Raw genomic sequence first — 21865 nt, forward strand, 5'->3', positions numbered from 1 at the left:
AGGATTTCTTCACAAACATTTCTGCTTTCGAAATCATCCACTTGTCCAAAAACCGAAAGAGAAATTCATTCTAGCGAGTATTAACAGATCTACGCGTTCAAAATCAATTTATTCCACAGTCGCATTGTAGGGTCACAGTCGTTTCTCAAAGGATACGTTAATGATTAGATTAAACTGCGTATGGATGAATTGAACACGTTTGCACACTCCGCTTTGATGCTTCGTAACTAAACGCTATGTTCTATTATCCATAAGACTCATCTTCTATCAGACAAAATTGTCAGAAGTTAGAATAAAGTGGTAATAGTACCTCTTAGCTTTAAAAAAAAAAAAAATATATAATAGTACACTTTGGGTGTCTTAAAGTCTGCTAGATGTACTTTTTTTTTTACTCCATTTACCAATTCCCAGCCACATGTTAGTAAAGGCTAACACATGCTTCCTCTACATCACGCTGCGTCAGAGAGCAGTGCATCACACTCTGAGGAAAGTGCTATCTACCCTCATCCGCATACATCAGCTCACAGATAGTCACGATCGGCTAGTGTCACTCTGAGATTAACACTATCCCACCCGCTCAGAGAGCATGGCCGATTTTGCTTTCTTGGTGCAGCGTCGTCGTCAGGATTCGAACCTGTGATGCGTTGCGACACCCTGGAGCCCATGAGGTACTGCATTTTCAAAACTCATTTTAAAGGACACAAAGCAAGTAACAAGCAACATACAGTTGAGGTCATAAGTTTACAGACGCCTTGCAGAATCATGCAAAATGTGAATAATAAAAAAAAAAAAACAAGTAAAAAAATAAAAATTAAATTTAAATTTGGTTTTTTATTTAGTCCTGCCCTGAATAAACTATTTCACATAACAAATGTTAAGACACAATAAGAACTGAATTTACACAAATGAACCAGTTCAAAAAGTTTACATACGCTTTATTCTTAATACCGTGTGTTTTTTTCGTTACCTGGATGATTTTTGTGATAGTTGTTTATGAGTCTCTTGTTTGTCCTGAGCAGTTAAACTGCCCACTGTTCTTCAGATAACATCCTCCAGGTCCTGCACATTCTTTGCTTTTCCAGCATCTTCTGCATATTTGACCCCTTTCCAACAGCGACTATATGATCTTGAGAGCCATCTTTTCACACTGAGGACGACTGAGGGACTCGTACACGACTATTACAAAAGGTGCTAACGTTCACCGATGCTCAAGAAGGCAACACACTACATTAAGAGCCTTAGGCTAGGGGGGGATGTAAACTTTTGAACAGGATGATCGGTGTAGATTCTGCAAGGCGCATGTAAACTTATGACCTGTACCATAAATAATATAAAACAAAACTACCAAACAAACAATTCCCCAAATTGTTAACCGTCCAATAAGCATCAGTTTCCATTATGAAAACAGACGTAGACTATTTATTACAAAATGCAGCACATTTAAGAAATCATTTGTAATCAAATGTTGTGCATAAACGGCATTAATAAAACCTAGTGCAGAAATGTAGAAGAATATTTCCCAGTACAAAATATCATAGACACCAACAAAAGCCCTACGTATAGTATTTCCAATATCTGAAATGTTTATGAAATTGCTTTTCACGAAATGGCCGTGTAGCTGTAAACAGTGCAATAAGTGAAGCTTTTCACAGTATAGCTGCCATGTGTGTATCCGTTACCAATCTCACGTCAAGAACGTTTTAGGTGTCTACAAGCTGCAGTTTGGCTTCTCTGGAGGTCACCTGGGAGCAGTGGTGCAGCGTCAGTAGGTGCAGGATTTTGTGAGTGGGCTCATGTGATGCAGTCCTGAGGAGAGAGAGTGCACCATGCGCTGAGACATCTCTCTCACGCTACTGGCGGTGGCGATGGCACGCTCCAGAGAACGGTTGAGAGAGCGCTGTGCGTCTACAGATTGAGAGCGCCTACGGTGACCCCTGTAGCCTTTCCCGTCACTGAGTGAAAAGTAAAGAGGCTTTTGGTAGGAGGCTGACACCACAGGGCTGGAGTAGTAGCTGCAGGACAGAGGAGGTCAAAGTACGTTAAAAAGTCAATTCTAACAAATTTTGAATATTTAACACGTCAGGTTCCCAAGATGGCTGGACTTTCTACCGGAATTAGATTGTGGGAAACAATCCATTATATATAAACATTTTTTTTGCTTTCCGTGTGTTCATGTTCACATAGGTAAACCATCGGATTATTTTTAGAAGCAACAAGTCATGGCATTTTGACGGAAGATTTAAGAAGCATACAAATGTCGGAGTGGTTTGCTTATTAATACGAGAAGGTAATAAGATCCATTTCAATTTAGGCTTGTCTTTAAATTAGTAAGTGACCGTGAAAGGTCTAGGCATAAATATACACTCGTACATGAATATACAGCCTGATATTTTCTCGTACATAAACATACAGCCTGGTCACAATTCTAAGTATTATTAGCATGTCTGTCTAAGCTGTCTGTAATGAATTAGAATTTATCACAAAGTTCCAGGGATCGAAAAAGTTAAAAAAAAAAAAAAAAACCCAACAACTTGTATTTCTAGAATGCCATAATTTAACATCCAGTGTATTACTAGCTATTAATAAATGAGCCTATTTATTAAGTATTTTTGCTCTTTTGACCTCTTTGACTATAGAGAACACAGATGGATTAAATACAGCCACGGAAACTATGTCTCTTTATAGATAGCACTTTTTATTTGTTTTATAGAATCCAACACTGTCCACGTTGACCTGATTAAGAAAGATGAAGATGGTTATCCTGAGCTACTCACAGGACTGAAGGACAGACCGGCACACACTGGAGCACAGGCACGCTGCCAATCACTGGAGGGGGAGGTGCTACTGCCAGGTACATACCCCCCGTCTGCATGTGTGTGGACCTCACTGGCCGAGTTTCCTTCTGCATGGAGCTTTGTTTTCCTGAAATCAGATATCAGTAAATGATATATAACTTTACATCACCCTGCATGTGGATCTTATCCTAATGAACCTGGAAAGATCAATATTTAATAAATAAATAAATAAAATATACGTGGTGCCTTTCTACAGCTGTAGGTTTCCATACTGGGTTCTAATCAATGCCTGATTAAGCAAAGTCTTCACTGTGATCGGGTTACAACTAGCTGGTTGTGTACTGCGAAGCTGGAGTATGCACAAAACACACCAAGTTTCTATGTCAGGAGTGTCAGACATACAGCCTAAGCTTCTACAGCCAAGTGTCTAATCCAGCCTGCCAAATGAATTTAGGATCTGTGGCCCGTAAGAGAATAAAAAGATTAAAAAAAGAGCCCTTTTATTCAGAAGCAATAACCTCACATGTAACTCAACCTTTACATGAGTTACATACTGTACTGTCACTTACAACATGTGCTAACGATACATACTTCTTCATTAGCAAGCTAAATAAGCTGACAATATAACCATATCTCTTTCCAAAAGAACTAATTTAGTGGTTTCACAGCAACAGGAGGTGGATACTTACACGATGGCAAAAACTTTTTAATTGACACTGACATTGGACTGTGTGTAACGAAGCTGTGAGTTCGACACCCCTACCCCTGCCCTGTGTGTTTGGTAAAACTGCTATAACAGAAAACCACCATGATAATGGAGAACTTTTATTTTATACTTATTATTTTGAGCATTTTTATTAAAAAAAAAAAAAAAAAAAAAGAAGTGCAATGAAGTATAAGTAAGTATAAATAATGTAATTTCTGACCAGCTCTGAGGACTGTCTCTCTGTTTGTTGCTCCACACAGGGGACAGTGATTAGAGTAGTAACGAGTGTGACTAGGTGAGCTAACGTTTCTTGCTTGACCTGAAAAAACAAGAAAAAAAAAAAAAGAGTCAGAAATGCACAAGTGACTAAACAATACAGGAGCAGAGGGAGGACAGATCGCATAATGGAAACGAAAAAAGAAAAACGTTTACATCCAGAGGTTCTGTTGCGTCGTGCCAAGCAGCTCAAGCACAAAGGTACTGGCCTTCCTCTGCTTTCGGCCTCATCCTTTCTCGCATCCGATCTCTCAGCAGATATGCTACGCTTCTGGCCTTTAGTGGAAAATACACTACTGTTCATTTTATTCTGTGATTAGCAAAAACCGAAATCTGTACCCGAGAGCGTTACCACAAGCTCGCAGATACAGTGCGTGCGTAGGCTACCACATTCTCTTACCATCTGTGTGGGTCTTTGGGCTTCGTCTAGTTTCAGCCCTCGCTCTCCGGGTCGTGTGTGACATCAAAAGCGATGCTCGGATGTGCTTCGGTGTCATGTCTTCAGACTGGGTATGCTCCGAATCTGTACCTATATACATTTTTTTAAATATAGAACACATGAGAGTAGGTAAACACCAATAATACAGTGTTATTAATTAGTTAATAGTAACAATGAATTCTTCCATTATACGCGTGTTACTAGTTACCTGGTTTTACATTTTTCCTCAATACATGTTGAAATTCCTGACACATACTAACGCTACACATATTATTTCTACTTAATATGAGAAAATGTGCTCATATTTTAAAGCTCAATATTAAGACTGCTACGTGTTCATTAACTCTACACACTGGAATCTGTCTGTGGTCTGAGGCGGGGCACGGATGCTGATCTCCTCCTTGGTATAGTTCTTTCTTGTTCCCCCTTTAAAGTGCCCCCACTCTCTCTTGGTTCTTTCTTGCCAGCCGTCTTTCTCTCCAAAGACCTGTAAAAAAAAATTCCACACATGGAAACGGAAGGTTACGTATGTTCCCTCGGGAGGACTGCCAGGGTGCGTTCCTTCAGATCTAGCGGAATGTTCCTGTTTCCTTGCCGAGAACCGATATGGTGTGACTTACTGTTCTGCATGTAGTCTGAGATCCAGGATTTTCCCTTTATCCTAATCAGATCCGAAGTAACCAGTAACTTGCTACTTGAGTAGTCTTCTCATTGGATAATCCATTACTCATACTCAAGTAATTATTAGTATCGTTACATTTACTGTTACTCGAGTAATTATTTTTATAAGTAGTTTTACATGTACTTGAGTAAAAATTTTTGACTACTCCACCCAGCTCTGCCCATACGGTGTCACCGTCACAAGGCTACGACTTTGCTTTAGGTACTTGGCAAGGTAGCAAGCAAACAAGGAAACCGCCTTGGTACGAAATATGCTTAAGTGTGCGGTATTTACAACACTGTCCTTCGTTTTTCACCTGAAGAACTGTTTGACAAGGGTGCGAGAAAGAGAAAGTGTTTCTGAAGACAGATACCTGAAATCACGCTGCCGTGGATGAGGTATAGATGTGTGAGGAGGTGCATGGTCTCTAATGTCCTTTGAGGGAGAAGGGGGCACTCTCACACGATGGGGAGGACTGGCTGTCCTGAGAGTTCCCTCTAAGTGCTCCCTGAGTCTGTGCACCTCTGCCTGAAGAGACTCAATGGCCTCGCTAAAAAAAAAAAAACACAAAACAAAGGAGTTTATGGAAGTGTGGGTTTGAAAGACAGCATAACTGCAGATGCCAAGCTACATTTGACGTAAGATGTGGTAAAGATGCACTAACGGCACACAGCATGCTGTTTTTGGGGTCAACCACACCATGCAATTTCACACAGCATGTGGTAAAAGCAGTTAAAAATAAATACCTCCCCAATTATGGTGCTCAAGATAATCAACTTTCAATGACTGTAAAAAAACAAACAAACAAACACAACAAAAAAAAACAATAGAAGATGGATAATTTTAAAATACTGTCCTTAATTCCTTATATCATGTATATCAGTTAAGCTACAACCCACATACCTAAGATCATAAGATACTATACACTAACGGTCAAAAGTTTAGACAAACTCATTGTTTATTAAAATTTTTAGAATAATAATAATAAAGTAACACAAATGGAGTAACGCAAATGGAACTATGGGAATTATGCTGCGTTAAAAAATCCAAAGGAGTATTAAAAGGAGTTCACACCGACGCTGGACTCTTATCGGCTGCTTTTCGGAATATTTCCGAAAAATTCATTTGCATACGTCAAAATTTCATATTCGTACGTTTTAAAAAAAGATTTTTTTGTAAATAAAATGTTACGTTTTCTAACGAAAGAAATGAATATGTCGGCACTACAACACCGATTTCAAACGTTTAATCACACACCTTCAGATCAAAAGGTTTTTAAGATCATGAGAAGCATTTCCGTCAACTGTCCACAAACTTTTGACCGGTAGTGTAAATTAGTAAATCGGACGACATGTAACCTTATGCCCGTGAGAAAATAAATCGCTAAGATAATATTCATTACTCCACTGTGGACTTTCTCCTCATAATAATACACTGCAGTGCACTATTTTCAGTGTGTCCACTCTGCAGCAGGCAGAAATCTTGGCTTCTTTGTGCTACAATCCCTGTGGCAGCTATGAAGAGACTCACTGGTGATTCGCCAGCTGCCCAGAACTTTGGGCTTTGAGGTGGTCACCATGGTGATACGGTGCAGTGAGGGAGGAGCTTCTGAAATAAGACGGATCCTGATTGGACGGCTGTGCGGGTCGGTCACCCTGTCGTGTTCCATCTTCTGATATGGAATGGGCTAAAGAAAAATGCATGAGAGAGGTCGGTGCACAGGAATAGAGGAATAAATACAGGAAACTCGACATCCACCCAATTATACATCTCCAGATCAGCTCTTTAGTACGCTGACCTGTTTATATATTCAGTTAAAGTGTACGACAGGGCCGTGTGACGTGCTGTGAATAACGTTTACCACATTCACTCTGTTGCTCCAGCTCGCTAACGCCGCTACTAGGCCAAGGCTGGAGAGGTGTGCTGGGCCAGCGCAAGGCGGGGGAGCTAGAAGTAGACAGACTGGGAATGTGCCGCATCCTTGCCTCTCCTCTTCTCCCCAAGGATCCTGGAGCACCTCCAGAGGCAATGGCATGGGCTCTAGAGGGATCTAAAGAGGGCTGTGTGTGTGCTCGAGAGCTAGACTTAGGATTTATTTGGCACTTTTCCTGCGAGACAGATGGCCTTGTCGCCCTGGAGGAAACAGGAAAAGAGGGTGGAGTAAGAGTAAAGACACACACACACACACAGGGCAACCTGCCTAAAACATGTGAAATCAACAGCAAATAGAAAACGTATGTGTTTAGTGAGCACAGAAAGAGATGAATAGAGAAGCTCTGCAGTGGAAGCGCAGCCCACCTCACTGCTGCCCTCTGCTGGACAGGGCTTTGTGCTGCAGGTGTCAGTCGACTGCTCTCTGAGCCCACGAACCCGCTATCTGTTTCTGGAGTTACCACGCCATCCTACAATCCCATAAGGACAACAAAATACAGCTCTCTAGAAGTGTCTTTCAATAAGAATGATCATACAATGGAATACAGGGAACTCCATAAATATTGGCAGCTTTCATAACAAGAAGTCAAGATGAATATATGAAACGAATAATATTGTCAAATGTGCGAGGGGGAGGCAGGATACAAACTCGGTGCTCGGTTCAGGTTCAGCAACAGATTCTTCTGTGCAACTCAACTACTGTAAAAACAGCTTGTTGTCATGGAAGTGACCGTATATAAAAGTGCCCAATTCCTGCCAAATGATCCTTAACCGTTCTGTTTTGAACTGGAGATATTTGAAACCTTTTATTATGACTGGATTATGCGTCATTATATTTTATGTATTTTTAGTGGACTCTATGGTGATGGGTGTAACACTACGAAGGGGTGTGCAAAATCATATGTATACTCCAAAAACAGTTTCTGGAGACTGAGAGGAATTAAATATTAAATTCATCCTTTTCTACGATGTAAATGTGACAAAGAATTCCTAGAAAACATTCTGATTATAATGATGTTTTAAAGAGGAAAAAAGGTAGGTATCCTACCCAATTGTTTATGCCCAATTTTTATTTTGAACGGAGTTATTAATTCTGGAGTTGAGTGTATAATGTGACATAAGGCTTAAATATCTGATATCAGTCTCTTACTGACCTGAAGCTGTGCTCTCAGTGCATTCTCTTTAGAGGCCCTTCTTCCCATGGCTGCTCTCTCTCCCAGGCTGCTACGGGACTTTATGCTACCTCTCCTTCCACTGCCCTGTTTCCTTGGTAATGCTGAAGCTGAGGCCTCTGGGAGAGTTTCCATAGAGTTACACACATGTGAGCTACAAGAGGGGCCTGAGAGAGAGTCTGCCGTTGGCTGTCTAAGAGATAGAACGACAGAGAAAACGAGAGTAAACTGTTTTATATCATTTACATGTTGATTATTATTTTTTTTAAATTCCATTTTGATTATTTTTCTTGTAACAACCAGACTCACGGCTGGAGAGGTTTGTTCGAGTCCCTCTCGTCTTTGCTTCTCCACTGCTGTTCAATTTCTATCCTATCAATACTGGCAGGGTGAGGAGAATGATCTCTTAACGCCGAGGAATCCTGGTCCACATCAGCCTGGTCTCTGTCTAGGACCTTGGAAAAATCCCTGAAGTTCTGGTAGCTGAGCAAAAAAGAAAGAAAAAAAAAAAAAAAAAAAAAAAAACAGTACAGCGACAAGTGTTTAATATTCAGCTACTTGAGCAGAGCTACACATTAGTGTGGATCAAGCATCAAATGCTTGGATTAACGCAGAGCCACTAAACAGATGTACTGGTTTTCATGTGGTCTTAAAGCTCTTACCGATCCATCAGGTTGCTAAAGTCTTCCTCCACACGTTGATGTTTGCGGTTCAGTGGACGGAGGACAGATGGACGCATGTCCTCTTCGTCGTCCTCTCTGCCTCCATCGCTCTCCCCACTGACAGAACTCACCTCCAAGCCGACCATGACCTCTGCATGAGCTGCAGCGGCGGGTTTCTGACCAGAGACAGATGAGCAGAAGGTCAGCACCATACAACCAATAACACTAGTACAAGAGCATACTGAATAAGCTTACACAATTTATCATATAGTAATTATCATTATAGGTTGCTGCTTCCTCAATTAATTAAACATAATCTAGTATGGTATTACTAATTTTAGCTGATATTTTATGTAAAATATCAGTTGTGGATTAAACGACTCCTCAGGTTTTAACCTACTTATTCGTAGAGTAAACCTGGATGTTGTTGCGTCGCCACAGCACCACCTTGTGTTCACCCTGAAACCTGCATTTATTTTTCTTGCACTGCTTTCTTTTCAGATGTGAATTACTCATGACACTACTAGTGCCCAGAGGAAGGTTATAATTCTCACACTGCCCCGTAGATGTCTGAGAGTGGGTCAGTGACAGAGTTTAGAGTACCTCGGGCTGCGGCTCTGTCTCTTTCAGAGACACGCAGGGCTGAAGGGAGTGAGGGGGGTCGCTCGGGGTAGGTTCTATGAGCCGATTACGTTCCGACTGGTCTATCCACTCCTTCAGGTCCTCCAATTGTAACCCCGACTGAAATATCAGACTTTCGAGTTCCCTAAAAATACGAAGCGCAACATAGAAATGACTTACGTGCTGCGTATGTACAAAGTCTCGAATACGGTGCTGCGTATCTATAGAAAGTGCTCAGTATTCACCTGTCAGGGTCAAAAGGTCCTGACTTCCCTCCTGTTTGCCTCTGCAGTTGTTGATGCTTATCTCGAGCGGCAAGGTAAGCCCTTTCTATCGAATCCTGACCCTGGGCCAGCTGAGACAACCCCTGTTCACAAACAATAGCGTGTTAGCAGGCAGATAACATCGCAGATACACACACATTCACGTCCTATACGTAAAAACGTAAGAATGATGGTACCTGTGTCTGCTCATTAGGTTGAAGTCTTTGGCTCTTTAGTAGTTTCTCAAACTCATTAACCTGAGCAAAACAATGATCAGATTTCACACGGGTCAGATGATGACATTTTATTTAATGTACGCCAAATAAAACTAAATTATATTGATGGTAAATATGTACGGTGCATTAAGTATACTTTAGGGGTTGCAGAGACTAGTCAACTAACACTGTCTCTAGTCACACTGAGCTACAAGGTGGGCCCTGTTGATGGGCACGAGCTTCCATGCTGCGCGCTCTTAGGTCCAGAATGTCCACGAGTGCATTTTAAGAACTGGTACATCATTACATAGTGCAGTATGACTATGGATTATGTTTGCACATTTATTGAAGCTGGAAATGTCACTCGTAATGTAATTACTGTGCAATTCGATGCCTTGCTGTTTATCAGTTTAATTTAACAGCATTTTTTTTCCCCACTATGGAAAAGATGAAATGGTAAAAATGAATCGCAGTGCAAAACCTAGTCTACACTGTAATGCAGGGAGAAAAGAGGTATTAAAATGTCAACACCTGTAGCTGAAATCTCGCCATCTGCTTGGAGAGTGCCTCGGTTAGTGGAGATGCAGCAGCAGATTCACACCAGCTGGAAGAAAAAGAGTCTACAGAGGACGGGCGAGCGGGTGTCTCTCTGGTAGCTTTCACAACGTAAAAACGACAGAATCCAATTATTTTCCTGCTCGCTTTGCTTCATCTGCAATTTACTACTGTGTGAACTAATAAACTGCTCTCACCCGAGCCGAGCCTTTGCTGGATCGGCCGGACAGCGTCCGCTCCCAGCTGTGCCCTCTGAGCCTGGGGAAAACTCAGGGTCATAACCTTTGACCCCTCCTTCAAAACACCTGACAGAGCAGGCTGGATGGGTTTGGGAGGATCCGAGTACAGGCAAACCTGACAGATTACACATTCATTTTTCGTTGCTTAGTTACATGTTTCCCAGAAGACAAAATAATAACAATTTACACCTGTTTAAAAGTTTACACCCCCGGGCTCTTAATGTAGGACACACAAGGGACTCATGCTCAACTCTCACAAAACATAAAAACAGTCGTGGATCATCCAGGTAACGACACACGGTATTAAGAATCGAGCGCATGTACACTTCTGAACTGGTTCATTTGTGTAAATTCAGTTATTATTGTGTCTTGTGGACTATATGCAAACATATGTTACGTGAAATAGTTTACTCAGGGCAGGACTGAATAAAAAAAACTAAATGCAATTTTTATGATCTCTTTTTTTTTAAAAAACAAAAAACAAAACGTATTAACGTTTTGCAGATTCTGCAAGGCGTATAGAAATTTATGACCGCAACTGTACCCAAACGCACACTCTGACAATGAATATGTCTGGAAATTGTGTCCCCCCACACACAGTCAGCAAATGCCTCAGTAGAAGGTGACAGGATAACTGCTCCTTCTCGATAAGACTTTCAGACACTATATCACACCAGCATTTACCTCTATGTGACCCCTGTGCCTGGAGTAACACACCACCCTTCCACTTTCCATTATATACATTACACTGAGCAGACCCCCCCACCACTACAGGAACTACCAATTTCAATCGCATTCTCCCTTACTATTTAAAGTTCACTAATGTGTACACTTCTTAAGAAACTGTAGAACCAATGTGGTGTCTCAGTAGAACGAATGACATGCTGTCGCCTACATCCTACATCCTTATACCTATAAAAGGAAGGACAGATGGCCAGGGCATGAGGGCTGGGGGGGTAAGCTCCTTGTAATTAGCACAACAATAAATGCAGCCAGATGGAAGAACAGCAACCAAGACACTGAGTGCTATAAATAAAAGTGTTCAGTCTGTAAAATGGAATCGCTGGATCAAATCCACAATCTCTCCACTGTATTTAGTGCACTTTATGCCCCTTTGCCAGCGAAATTCTTAAATGCATTGCAATACAGTAGGTTAGTGCACAATGTTCCCTAGAAACACTGTAGTTTATATGCTTGGAAGGAAAAAGAAAGGAAAGTAAAAGAAACAGAAAGGAAGTGAAAGGCACTGCACCATTTCAGACACAGGGTCAGTCAATGACATGCTAAATAACGCTGTCAGGGAGCATGACATCACATCCTGTTTTCATCCTATTAATCACCGTGCCACACAGCACTGGATTGTACAGTGCCCTAAATGAATATTTACTCCCCTTGGACTTTTCCATTTTCTAGGAACCAAAGTTGACTTAATTGACGTGCACAATTCCATTCATATTTGCAAGAAAAATCAAACCTTAGCTTCCAAACGTAGCCTGTCAATGGTATTCTCAGCCTCCGCATACTTCGTCAGAAGCCTATTGTAATCCTCCTATAAGAGAGAAAGGAAGACAAAATGTGGAATTACTTTCCCATAGGCTGTGTATTTGATCCATTTAGTGCCGACACCACAGTCACAACGAGGTGCTACTTATTGCTTTGATTCACATCGGACCTGAGCAAAACCTTCTTCAAGTAACAAATAAAACAATCAGTTCATGCTTTTATGGGAAAATAATCGTCGATGGGGTGGTGTGACGTGGCCTGACGTAAAGTTGCGTTACTTCTTCCATCCCAAAGTCTAGTATTTCCCAATAACAGCATGTTCTGAAGTGCTTTATTGCGCTTATACCACAGCAGTTTGCCAACAATTTGCTAACAATTTTTAATTCAATTGAAGACACACGCATTCTTCTTCTTCTCGCCATCGGTTTAATAACCACAGTGCTGTTGAATGCTCGAGTTTATTTGGTCAGACGGTGTTGATTAAATTTTCTATAACAGCAGCTCAGAAAATAGTTCTGGCGTCAATGTAGTTTTCATTTTATTTATTTTAATACTTCTAAACAGCTCAATCACAGCGACTTGTACAGCATGTGCTCAGCATAATCTCTGGCTAAGAAATGCGTTAAAAACATGCTGTTACTTAAAGAGAAAGATATAATAGGTGAAGCTGTGAGGGAGATGATTAGCTAACATTCATGGAAGGAGTCTCCAGTGTCAGTGCTTTGTAACAGTCATAAATTTTCCAGAAGTTTTTCTATTTTCTCCTTGACATGACAATGGAAGGACAATTTATGGCTGTTTATAATGTTAATTAGAACAGGGATTAACCTGTTGTTTTATCATGTTCTTATTTCAAGTGAGCTATGAGTCATGTAGTTAATGGTTTATCAGGATGCATGTAAAACACAGCCGGTCAAATATGTGCATCAGACACACAAACAAACCACTAGAACTGGATTTTGCTCTCCTTGCCATACCTGAAGCTGTTGCACCATAGTGCTGGCCTGCAGAGGGCACCAGAACTCCTCAGGCATTGTAGTATTCAAGGGCTTCTGGGAGACAGTGGGGGCTGCAGTATCCGAGGGCCCTTCAGAATTACTCAACAGAGCCTCCATCACAATGTCAGCAGGGGATCTGAACACTACAGGACCTTCCGGTTTGGAGTCTTCTTTGTGAGGAGGCTTCTGACTCTTCGGGGGCTTGTAGCTGCTTTTGGGCAAACGAACTCGGGGCTCCACTTTGGAAAAATCTGGTAACGGGTGACTCAGCTGGCCCTTCCTGAGAACACGGAGACAATAAAAACAACTGCCAGAGCCATATCTTCATGCAGTTCTAAACCTGGTTTCCCACTGAAGCTAAGCAGGGTTGAGCTGGGCCAGTACCTGGATGGGAGACCTCCTGGAGAAAACTAAGGTTGCTGCTGGAAGTGGCCATTCTCTATCATGGTCCCCTAATAATCCCCATCTCAGAATTGGCTACATCGCTGTCTCCTCTCCACTAATAGCTGGTCTGCGCACTATGGCTGCCCATGCATCATCCAGGTGGATGCTACACACTAGTGGTGGTTGAGCAGATCCCCCCATGCTACGTAAAGCGCATTGAGTATCTATAAAAGCGCTATATAAATGTAACTGTAACTGACTAACTGCAATGTGGAAGTAATGGGGAGGTCTTGTTAGCCTTGAACCTTCCAACAACCACACGCCTTCTCTGTTCAAACATCTCACCTTATGAGATGACTCTTAAGGCAAAGATGCATAGCTGAGACTCTGTCCAGCTGAGAGCAGAGCTAATTTCATGCTGCCTGATGTCATGCCCTACCTGACTCATCCTAATGGAGCTTTCTGCACTTGTGACTCGCCTTCTGCTGCTGTGGACGGTCCCACATGTATAGCCTCAAGATCTGCACTTCCCAAAAACAGTTCAAGCCCAGGTCTCACCCTTGCGTCATGAAATAATCTCACCTGGATACTGCAGATTTGTGCCTAAGGACTGCACGCAAATCAGGTGTCACCCAGAAGAGGATGGGTTTCTCTCTAGGGTTCTTGCAGCACCGTCACCGTCAAAGCATGCTCATTAGGAATCTAGAGCTACATCTCGAGCTACATTTCTGTAAAGCTGCTCTGTGACATTGTCTATAGTTTATAGAAAGCTTATACACAAACACAAACCCACCTCACATCATTCAGGTCAGTGTGAGAGGTTTTGGAGGGTCTGTGGTGTCTCCTGCGTCCATACGTGGAGGCTTTAGCTGTAGGCTGTGCAGAGCTGGAAGATGGGTAATCCTCCTGTGGTGTAGAATTGATATTTCGACGAGAGGAAACATGGCGACTTTGACGAGGTCCAGCAGACTTTTGCTCTAATTCAGACGAACCATTTTCTGACTCAAAGATACTCAGTACAGACGCAGGCTCTTCCTTCTGCAGCAGTCTGACAGCTTGGTAAGTTCTAGGGCTGTGGAGTCGACTGCTGTTAGACCCACCTAGCTCTGCAAATGTTTCAGCTTCAATCCTACAGTTAGCCGCCTCCTCCTGTAAAGTCGGTTCGGGGAGGGGGGGGCGTACATGGGACCGAGGAGCGCTTATGAAGGAAGGTGAGGAAGACACATGACTCCTCTCATCGCAACTGTTCTGGGAGGGTGCGCGCATTTCTAAAGTCGCTATATCAGACTTGTTGTTCTCGTTATTATCCATTCCTTCATGACTGGTGACATCATGGCTGTCCATCCAGTTATCCTGGGGGTCTATATTCCTTTGAAGAGGATATGACTCATCTCTATGCGTCGTAATCTCCTCAATCTCATCGTTCGTAATTCCCGAAACCAGACCTCTGTCTGGCCTTAAATGTGGGATAGGTCTGCGGACGTTAATGCTCTTCTGATCTTCGTCGTCAAGTTTCTCTTCATCATCATCACTCCAGTCCTCCAGAGAAACACTATACTCGACATCATCTAAAAATAGATCAGAGAAAAATATAGGGATGTACATTTAATAGTAATCTCATTATTATTTGCGCTTTCTCAGTAACTAGTTGCATTATTAATTTTAAGAGAGAATACTTTATTTTAAAGAGCGGCTGTTGAGGGATCGACTGTTTATAGCTGCTGTAATGTAAGTCATAAAGAGGAAATCAGTTGTTTCATGGATGTTTAATTTCAACATTAAATGTAAAAATAGAAACGGTTAAAAAGTGTTTTACTCCTTGTATACCCCAGCATAATGAATAATTAAAGCCTGAGAATAAACTGACTGTGATAGTGATTATCACTTTAATCCTTATGTGCAACCCTAGAAAAAAAAAAAAAACCTTTCCATTACAGAAAAAGCGTTTCTTCTTTATACAGGACATGCTTGTAAAAACCTCATCTCTGTAAACAAGTGGCCATTATAAAAAAAAAAAATCCTTATGAGTATCAAAATTCATCACTACCATGAAGATATTTGATCTAAATACTGCTGTCCTACGTAAATACAAAATTTAAATAAATAATAATAATAAAAAGGCTGGTACTGTGTGAGGGTGAGAGACAGTCATCTCCTATGGGTTGGGTGAGAGGCTCAGAGTCCAGCAGCTCACTCAGGTGACAGCTGAGATGTTCCAGTGCAGTAGGTGGACCTTCTTCAGGCTCTGGAGTCCCAACATCTGAAAACATGTCCTCTTCTTCCTCTAATACAACCTCATCTTCTTCCTCCAGCTAAGTGGGTGATACGATGGTGAATTTCACGCTTTACAGATCATTTATATTCACAGAGCTTCATGATAACTACATTTACAGTTACCGTCTGTAGCACATTTGGTGCTACTGGTGGTTGTTATTTGGGTGGTGGAACAGCATTGTTGGGGTTTTAAAACACTAATGGGTACTTATTTGTTGGTGCACATACAATTTGAGTCACCATCAGTGTAGCTGCAGGTCAAGTCTGTGTTTTTAGGCACTCATACCAGCTCCACATTCATACCGGGCCAGTGGCAATGTTATGCTGTGAATGATTGATCATCCAAATAACATCTGGTCAGAGGTGATCGTATAGTGGTCCTTTTCCTCTCACGTTTGAAGAGGGTTGAAAAACTGCAACTACAGTGCTTTGCATAAGTATTTACCCTGCTTTACCTTTCAGCTGGGACAGGGTTGAGGACAAGATGTTTGAAACTAAATACAGTGCAATACTAGAAGAAAACCTGCTCCAATCTCCTTGAGACTAGAGGCCGGGACAGAGGTTCACAACATCCCTAAGCCTGCTGACAAAGCTATACCGGAGTGGTTCGAAACGGATTTCGAAATCTGAGGCAATAATATCAGCATACAGATGTACTAAGCTGAGAGAGACTTATCCCAGGTGTAAATGCAGTTAAAGGTGGTTTTACCAAGTACTGACCCAAGGGTGGAGTGTATACTTATGCAAACAACAATTGTATTCTTTTTGTTTAATTTACTTCTGTGTCACAATAAAATGTTAAACATACTGTGTAAATCAAAAGGTAAAAATCCCAATTAAGTCCATTTCAATTCCAGGTTGGACAAAATGTGGAAACGTGGGGTGAATACTTATGCAAAGTACTGCATATGGTAGGTTTACCTGATGTACTGTAATGGTGAAAAAGCCTAGGGACAATGTAGATATAACTGACACAATGGCACTGTAATTGTACCATATACATCAACCTGGCTTGAATTACATAGTTACATTGTACTTAACCCAAGACCTACAGTACGTAAGTATGTTCGTGACATGCGTACCTCTTCTTGTGTCTCTCTCAGACCTATGATGCCATTCTCATCCATTTGGTTCCGGAAATCCTCATCTCTGCCTTCGTCCCAGCTGAGCTGTGAGCTGACTGGGCTGGGCGGTGAAGAGTATCCCGAGGCAGGGGTCCACGCACGCATCCGCACTCTGGTGGTGTTCCTTTTTCCCTCCATGCCCCCTCTTGTTTTCTTCTCTCAATCTTACACCGCATCGAAAAAGCGCATTTGTAGCTTACTGGCCCACTTACTAACCGCCATGCCAGACTCTCTCTTGCCCGTCATGCCTAAGATGGTGGTTTGAACAGGTATAGCCAAGGTGATGAAACTATAAATCTGAAAGAAAAAAAAAAAAAGAATGGGGAGGGAAAAGAAAAAAAAAAGAACGCTGTCACAGTGCAGAGTAAAGAAATCCACTGAGCATAATTAAACAGGATTAAAAGAGCACCAGGAAGAAAACAAACAGTCGCCTCGTAGGAAATCTGGGCAGCCCAAGAGATACAGCTCTAAAAGTACATCTCCTTTAAATGACCGCTGCTAGTCATTCTGTCGTGAGCGGCACTAACAAACCGGGATGAAAGACTACACAGATTAAGGAGATGCTTGCTTGAATGTAAACATCTGTTCCAGTATGCAAATTTAAATAAATCCTTTCATAGCAGCTTTTCTACTGGTACATTTGCAAGTGCTGATGAATGTAAAGTATGAGTATGTCAGAGACACACACACACACACACACACACACACACACACACAAAAAAAAAAAAACATAGTTAAAAGAGATTCAAATGCTTTATGCGGCATTCTTAAATCTGATTGGTCAGAAGAAGTTGATTCATTTTATACAGCACAACAGCTCTGTGGTGCAAATCACAGGCTTATGTTAGTACATTTTTAGCCTAATCACGCATGGATATCAATTAAAGCGTAAGAAACCCGAATTGTTTTTCACTGTATTGCTCCAGCATTTGAAAGCTGTCCAAGTAAGGACTAAAACACTTCTTGACATGTACCGACATGTTTTATTCCTCTGGTACCACAGCAGTTTGCCAAGTACTACAATTTTTTTTTTTTTTAATCACTGTGCTTTATTTTTAACATCATATTTTTTTATCACGTTATATTTACATTTTTTTTTTGGGTGGAATGTCCACAAATCAAGTTAGTTCCTGTTATTATTTATGTTATAATGCGTATAACGATACAGTCAAGCTGTATCTAGCTCTCTCACCACAATCTCTCTAATATCCTTCTCGTGAAGTTAAAAAGACAAAAGGTTTTTTTTTCGTGATTGACGCGTCCAAAAAATGCTTGCTTTTGCTGCGGCTTTCTTTCTTTTTTTTTTTTTTAAATTCGCGATGCAATTTGCGGAGTATTTTGAGCTTTTTTTGTGGAAGACTATTTGAATGGGCGAAATCGCAATCGCAAATTGTTTCGCACGGTCGTCCGCAGTGATGTTTGTTGGTAAATGAGACCCTTCAGCTGTACTCATGTTCGACACACGTGTGAATCGAAGAGGGTTTTGGCCGAACGCGCGTTGTGATGGCGTCACGTGACGCGTCTTGGCTCGAATCTGCTGAAAATCTGCGGTAATTTTGAAAAAAATTGCAAGCTCCTCCGAATACTGCGCCGTTTGCTTGATTTTGCAAAATCGAGAAATCCTGGAGGGACTGAGCTTTGAGTGTTACCAAGAAACCCTCGGTCGTGAAGACTTTCCCCGTTTTATTAGAACAGGTACATTCATAAAAACCAGTCATTTTTTTTTTTTAAATTACTGCTGGAATTACTGCTTGATCTACCTTTAAAGAAAAATAAATCAACAATTAGAATCAAGAATCCAACAGCGCTGTAAAACGAAATAATTACAAAACATTTTTTGAATTTCTTCACATTTTGAGAACTTCTTTACAAAAAAAATGTTTTGGTTCTCTTCACACGCAGCCAAACTACTACAGCTACTATATACGTATATCCTTCTACTCCATCTCGCAGACTAGCAGAGCGAGCAGCGTATTCTTTAGACTATTATATAATGCTATATAACGAAAAGGAAGAACCAAAACATAAGCCTCTTACCTGTTCACCATCTGAAAAAGAAATGCATCCCTTGACACACTCTTATACCCACTTTTCCTATGTAAATCACATAAATACACCTCAAGCCATTCATTCTCATTTTGGTGTACATGTCAACGACACTCGTTAAATAAGCAAGCAGCAAGAATGTAGCGTATCACATAAACGGTGCTGAAGTGGTAGTACTTACCAGTATTTTTAAACCCAGTATGGTACTATTATGGCTCTCTTGGATGACAACCGGCTCCTTAAAACAACAGCGTGTAAACCACACCAGCTTCTAGAAACACACACATACCTAAACACAGCGAATCCTTTATATGCCGAAGAGTTACAGTACATGCTGGATGATGATACTCCGGCTAATTAAATGCTTGTTAACACTCTCCAGGCTGCCTGGCAGGTCAAAGACTCCCGCGGTTGTGGCTGCTAAAGCAGTGAAGGTATCCATCCAACAGTGCTGACACACAGCAAATGCCGAGCAAGTGTGTAGGAAAGGCCAAGCAGATACGTATAAGCTACTTATGTTCAGGGTCACGGCTGAGGACGGAGACGGAAAACAAAACGCAGACGCTGAAATGGCTGTTTTTTTTTTTTGTTTTTGTTTTTTTGAGTTCGTGGTTTCCTCAGTTGACAAGCTGCATTTTTCTTTTGTCTTATTAACTTCAAGAAAAAAAAAGAGAGTGTAGTGAGGGAACAACTGTTTATAGCTGCTATAATGTAAGTGATAACGGGAACGAACTTGTTTTGTGGATGCTACACAACAATAAAAACGTTCTTTAATCACTAAAAATGATTAGCCGTGGCAAACTGCTGTATTATAAGTGGAATGAAACACTTCAGAATATGCTGCTGCATGAAAATAATCAACCTCACTGGATTAGTTGCTTGATTAGTTAGAGATCAACAAGGGAACTGGTAAAGTATTCACTTGCGAACGCGTGCTTGATAGTGCAGCTGTTCCTTCTACACTATGAATCTACACCATGTTCAACCTTAACCTCTTAATGCAGTTCAGATAATTAAAACACAATCAAGCAGAGTGCAGCTAAGCTCTAAGTTAAGTGTTAGAAGTGCTCTCTAGCAATAAGCGGATTTGTAATGTACATGCTATTGAGCTCTGTGAAACAATGTCTCCATTATTCAGTAAAAAATCTGCCCATTTATATACCTGAACCAGGAAATGCAATATTACAGATATCTCCATAGTGCTACGTGTTGTATATAGGTCAAACGAACAGTTTAGTTTATTTACCTAAAATTTACTTTTACTTAATATTTGTGTAAATGTAATATCAGTGGGATACAAATGGCAGCCCAATCGCTTAATCATTTGAACAACAACCATAGTTACTGCAAGATACCCTCTGTAATCGTATTTTTTTTTGTGTCCACATAAGATGCTGTTAACAAATGACTCAAGGAGGATTATTTTGGACTTGTGTGGACCCAAGTACAACCATCACCATCAATGCAACGGGTGTAAGAAAAGCACATAGAATGGTATGAAGAAGTGAGGCTGGGGCTGATTTCATTCTAGCCCAGCCTGTATATTCATGCAGCCTATCAGTGACAGTCATGTCAGGTCAATCTACTACCCAGTAGATTTTGGGTCCATTTGGGATATTTTTTTTTTAAAATATATAGCTGTAACACATCATTAGAAGCGATTGAAAGAACGCATGTGAAATGTAAAATGGGAGTGGCGAGCGTAACGAACACAAACAGGTGGATTATTTACACTATGTTTCTGTTTACCATGTTTGATAAACTGTGATGATGGAACGGATTTCCAGCCGAGGTGTATCCGCGTCTTACGCCGGGTGTTCTCGGGAGAGACTCTGGATCCGCCGTGTCCCTGTAGGGAATAAAGTGCGTACTGAAGATGAGTGAATGAATGAATGTTTGGTAAACAGTTCAAAACACTTGAAATCATGAATCGTTCTTATTACGCCGTCGATGAGACCTTCTCAAAAAATGCACAGCTTAAACCTATCAGTCGAATTATTGACAGAAATTAGACTTTAGTTCTTCCATTTAATATCACAACCAGCCGTCACTGGTAATAACCATAATTACAAAGAAGCCTGATGGAAAAAATCCAGCTTGTCCAGCTGCCAAAACATGGGACAAGCTGCTCAAACTGGTTGGCCATGTTTACCTGTTGGCAAAGAAAACTGTTTAGGAATTACCGCTATTAACGCAACATGATTTGAAGAAATAAAATAGAATACAGCAGTATTATAACAGCAATCCATTTAGTCAAGCAATAAGGAAGCTGGAAATGAATTACCGCCCCTTCACAAAGATGGTCTACCAGTTTGATCAGCTTGGCTTGGAATTTGGAAACTATAGCTGGTCAAACCAAAACATAGTGTAAAACCATAGCAAGGTCAATGTGTATAGTGTAGAACATTACTTCCCATAATGCACCATAATAAAACTATAGTACTGTACAACATAATACTCACCAAAAGTAACCACACATAAGACCATTGAAAAACAAATACTCTTGAGACACAGTGGAACTTTTTTTTTTTTTTTTAAAGCTTAACTTACCCTAATTCAGCTTTCCAGAACCACACACACATGTATGTTTAGAAGAATAGTCTTTATTATTATTTTTTCCCCAAATCAGTGAAGTTGACACCGAGGCCTCGGCTCTCCGTTACCTAGAGAACAACAACACACAAGCTGCCTCCAGACTCCAGACTCCCGCCCACCATCACCAAGCGACCACAGGAGCAAACACTTTCACCCAAACGCGTCTTCTTTCATGTTCCCCAGGTACACTATGCACACGTTTACTTTTCTTTTCAGGTTTTCTCTTGTCTCGGTAAACAAGACGAGCGTTCACGAGCTTTCACGAGCGTTCACGAGCTTTCACGAGACGCTCGTGCAGATGTGTCGACTTTCTTCTCCAGCCTTCAGTCCTTTCACTTCTTTTGCAGTGTTTGAATCGTACTCTCAGGAAGTAACGTTAAAGCTAAACAGAAATTCTTCCAATCT

General features: G+C 41.1%; 1 protein-coding gene across 1 annotated transcript; it reads right to left on the minus strand.

Moving 5' to 3' along the window:
• Positions 1–1348: 1348 nt before the first annotated feature.
• akna (AT-hook transcription factor) lies at positions 1349–21623 on the minus strand. The gene is made up of 25 exons (XM_053648358.1): positions 21416–21623; positions 20615–20714; positions 16778–17116; positions 15550–15733; positions 14215–14989; positions 13017–13317; positions 12011–12085; positions 10495–10651; positions 10274–10398; positions 9725–9784; positions 9510–9631; positions 9247–9409; positions 8644–8819; positions 8291–8464; positions 7964–8174; positions 7176–7279; positions 6739–7010; positions 6408–6564; positions 5251–5427; positions 4570–4703; positions 4178–4306; positions 3934–4053; positions 3722–3820; positions 2775–2922; positions 1349–2012 (listed from the first exon to the last, which is right to left on the minus strand). The coding sequence occupies exons 3-25, from the start codon at positions 16955–16957 to the stop codon at positions 1763–1765; spliced, it is 4293 nt and encodes a 1430-aa protein (XP_053504333.1). The 5' UTR covers positions 16958–17116; positions 20615–20714; positions 21416–21623; the 3' UTR covers positions 1349–1762.
• Between the last annotated feature and the right edge of the window lie 242 nt (positions 21624–21865).

The sequence above is a fragment of the Ictalurus furcatus genome, chromosome 18, assembly GCF_023375685.1.
Source record: "Ictalurus furcatus strain D&B chromosome 18, Billie_1.0, whole genome shotgun sequence".
NCBI lineage: Eukaryota > Metazoa > Chordata > Actinopteri > Siluriformes > Ictaluridae > Ictalurus > Ictalurus furcatus.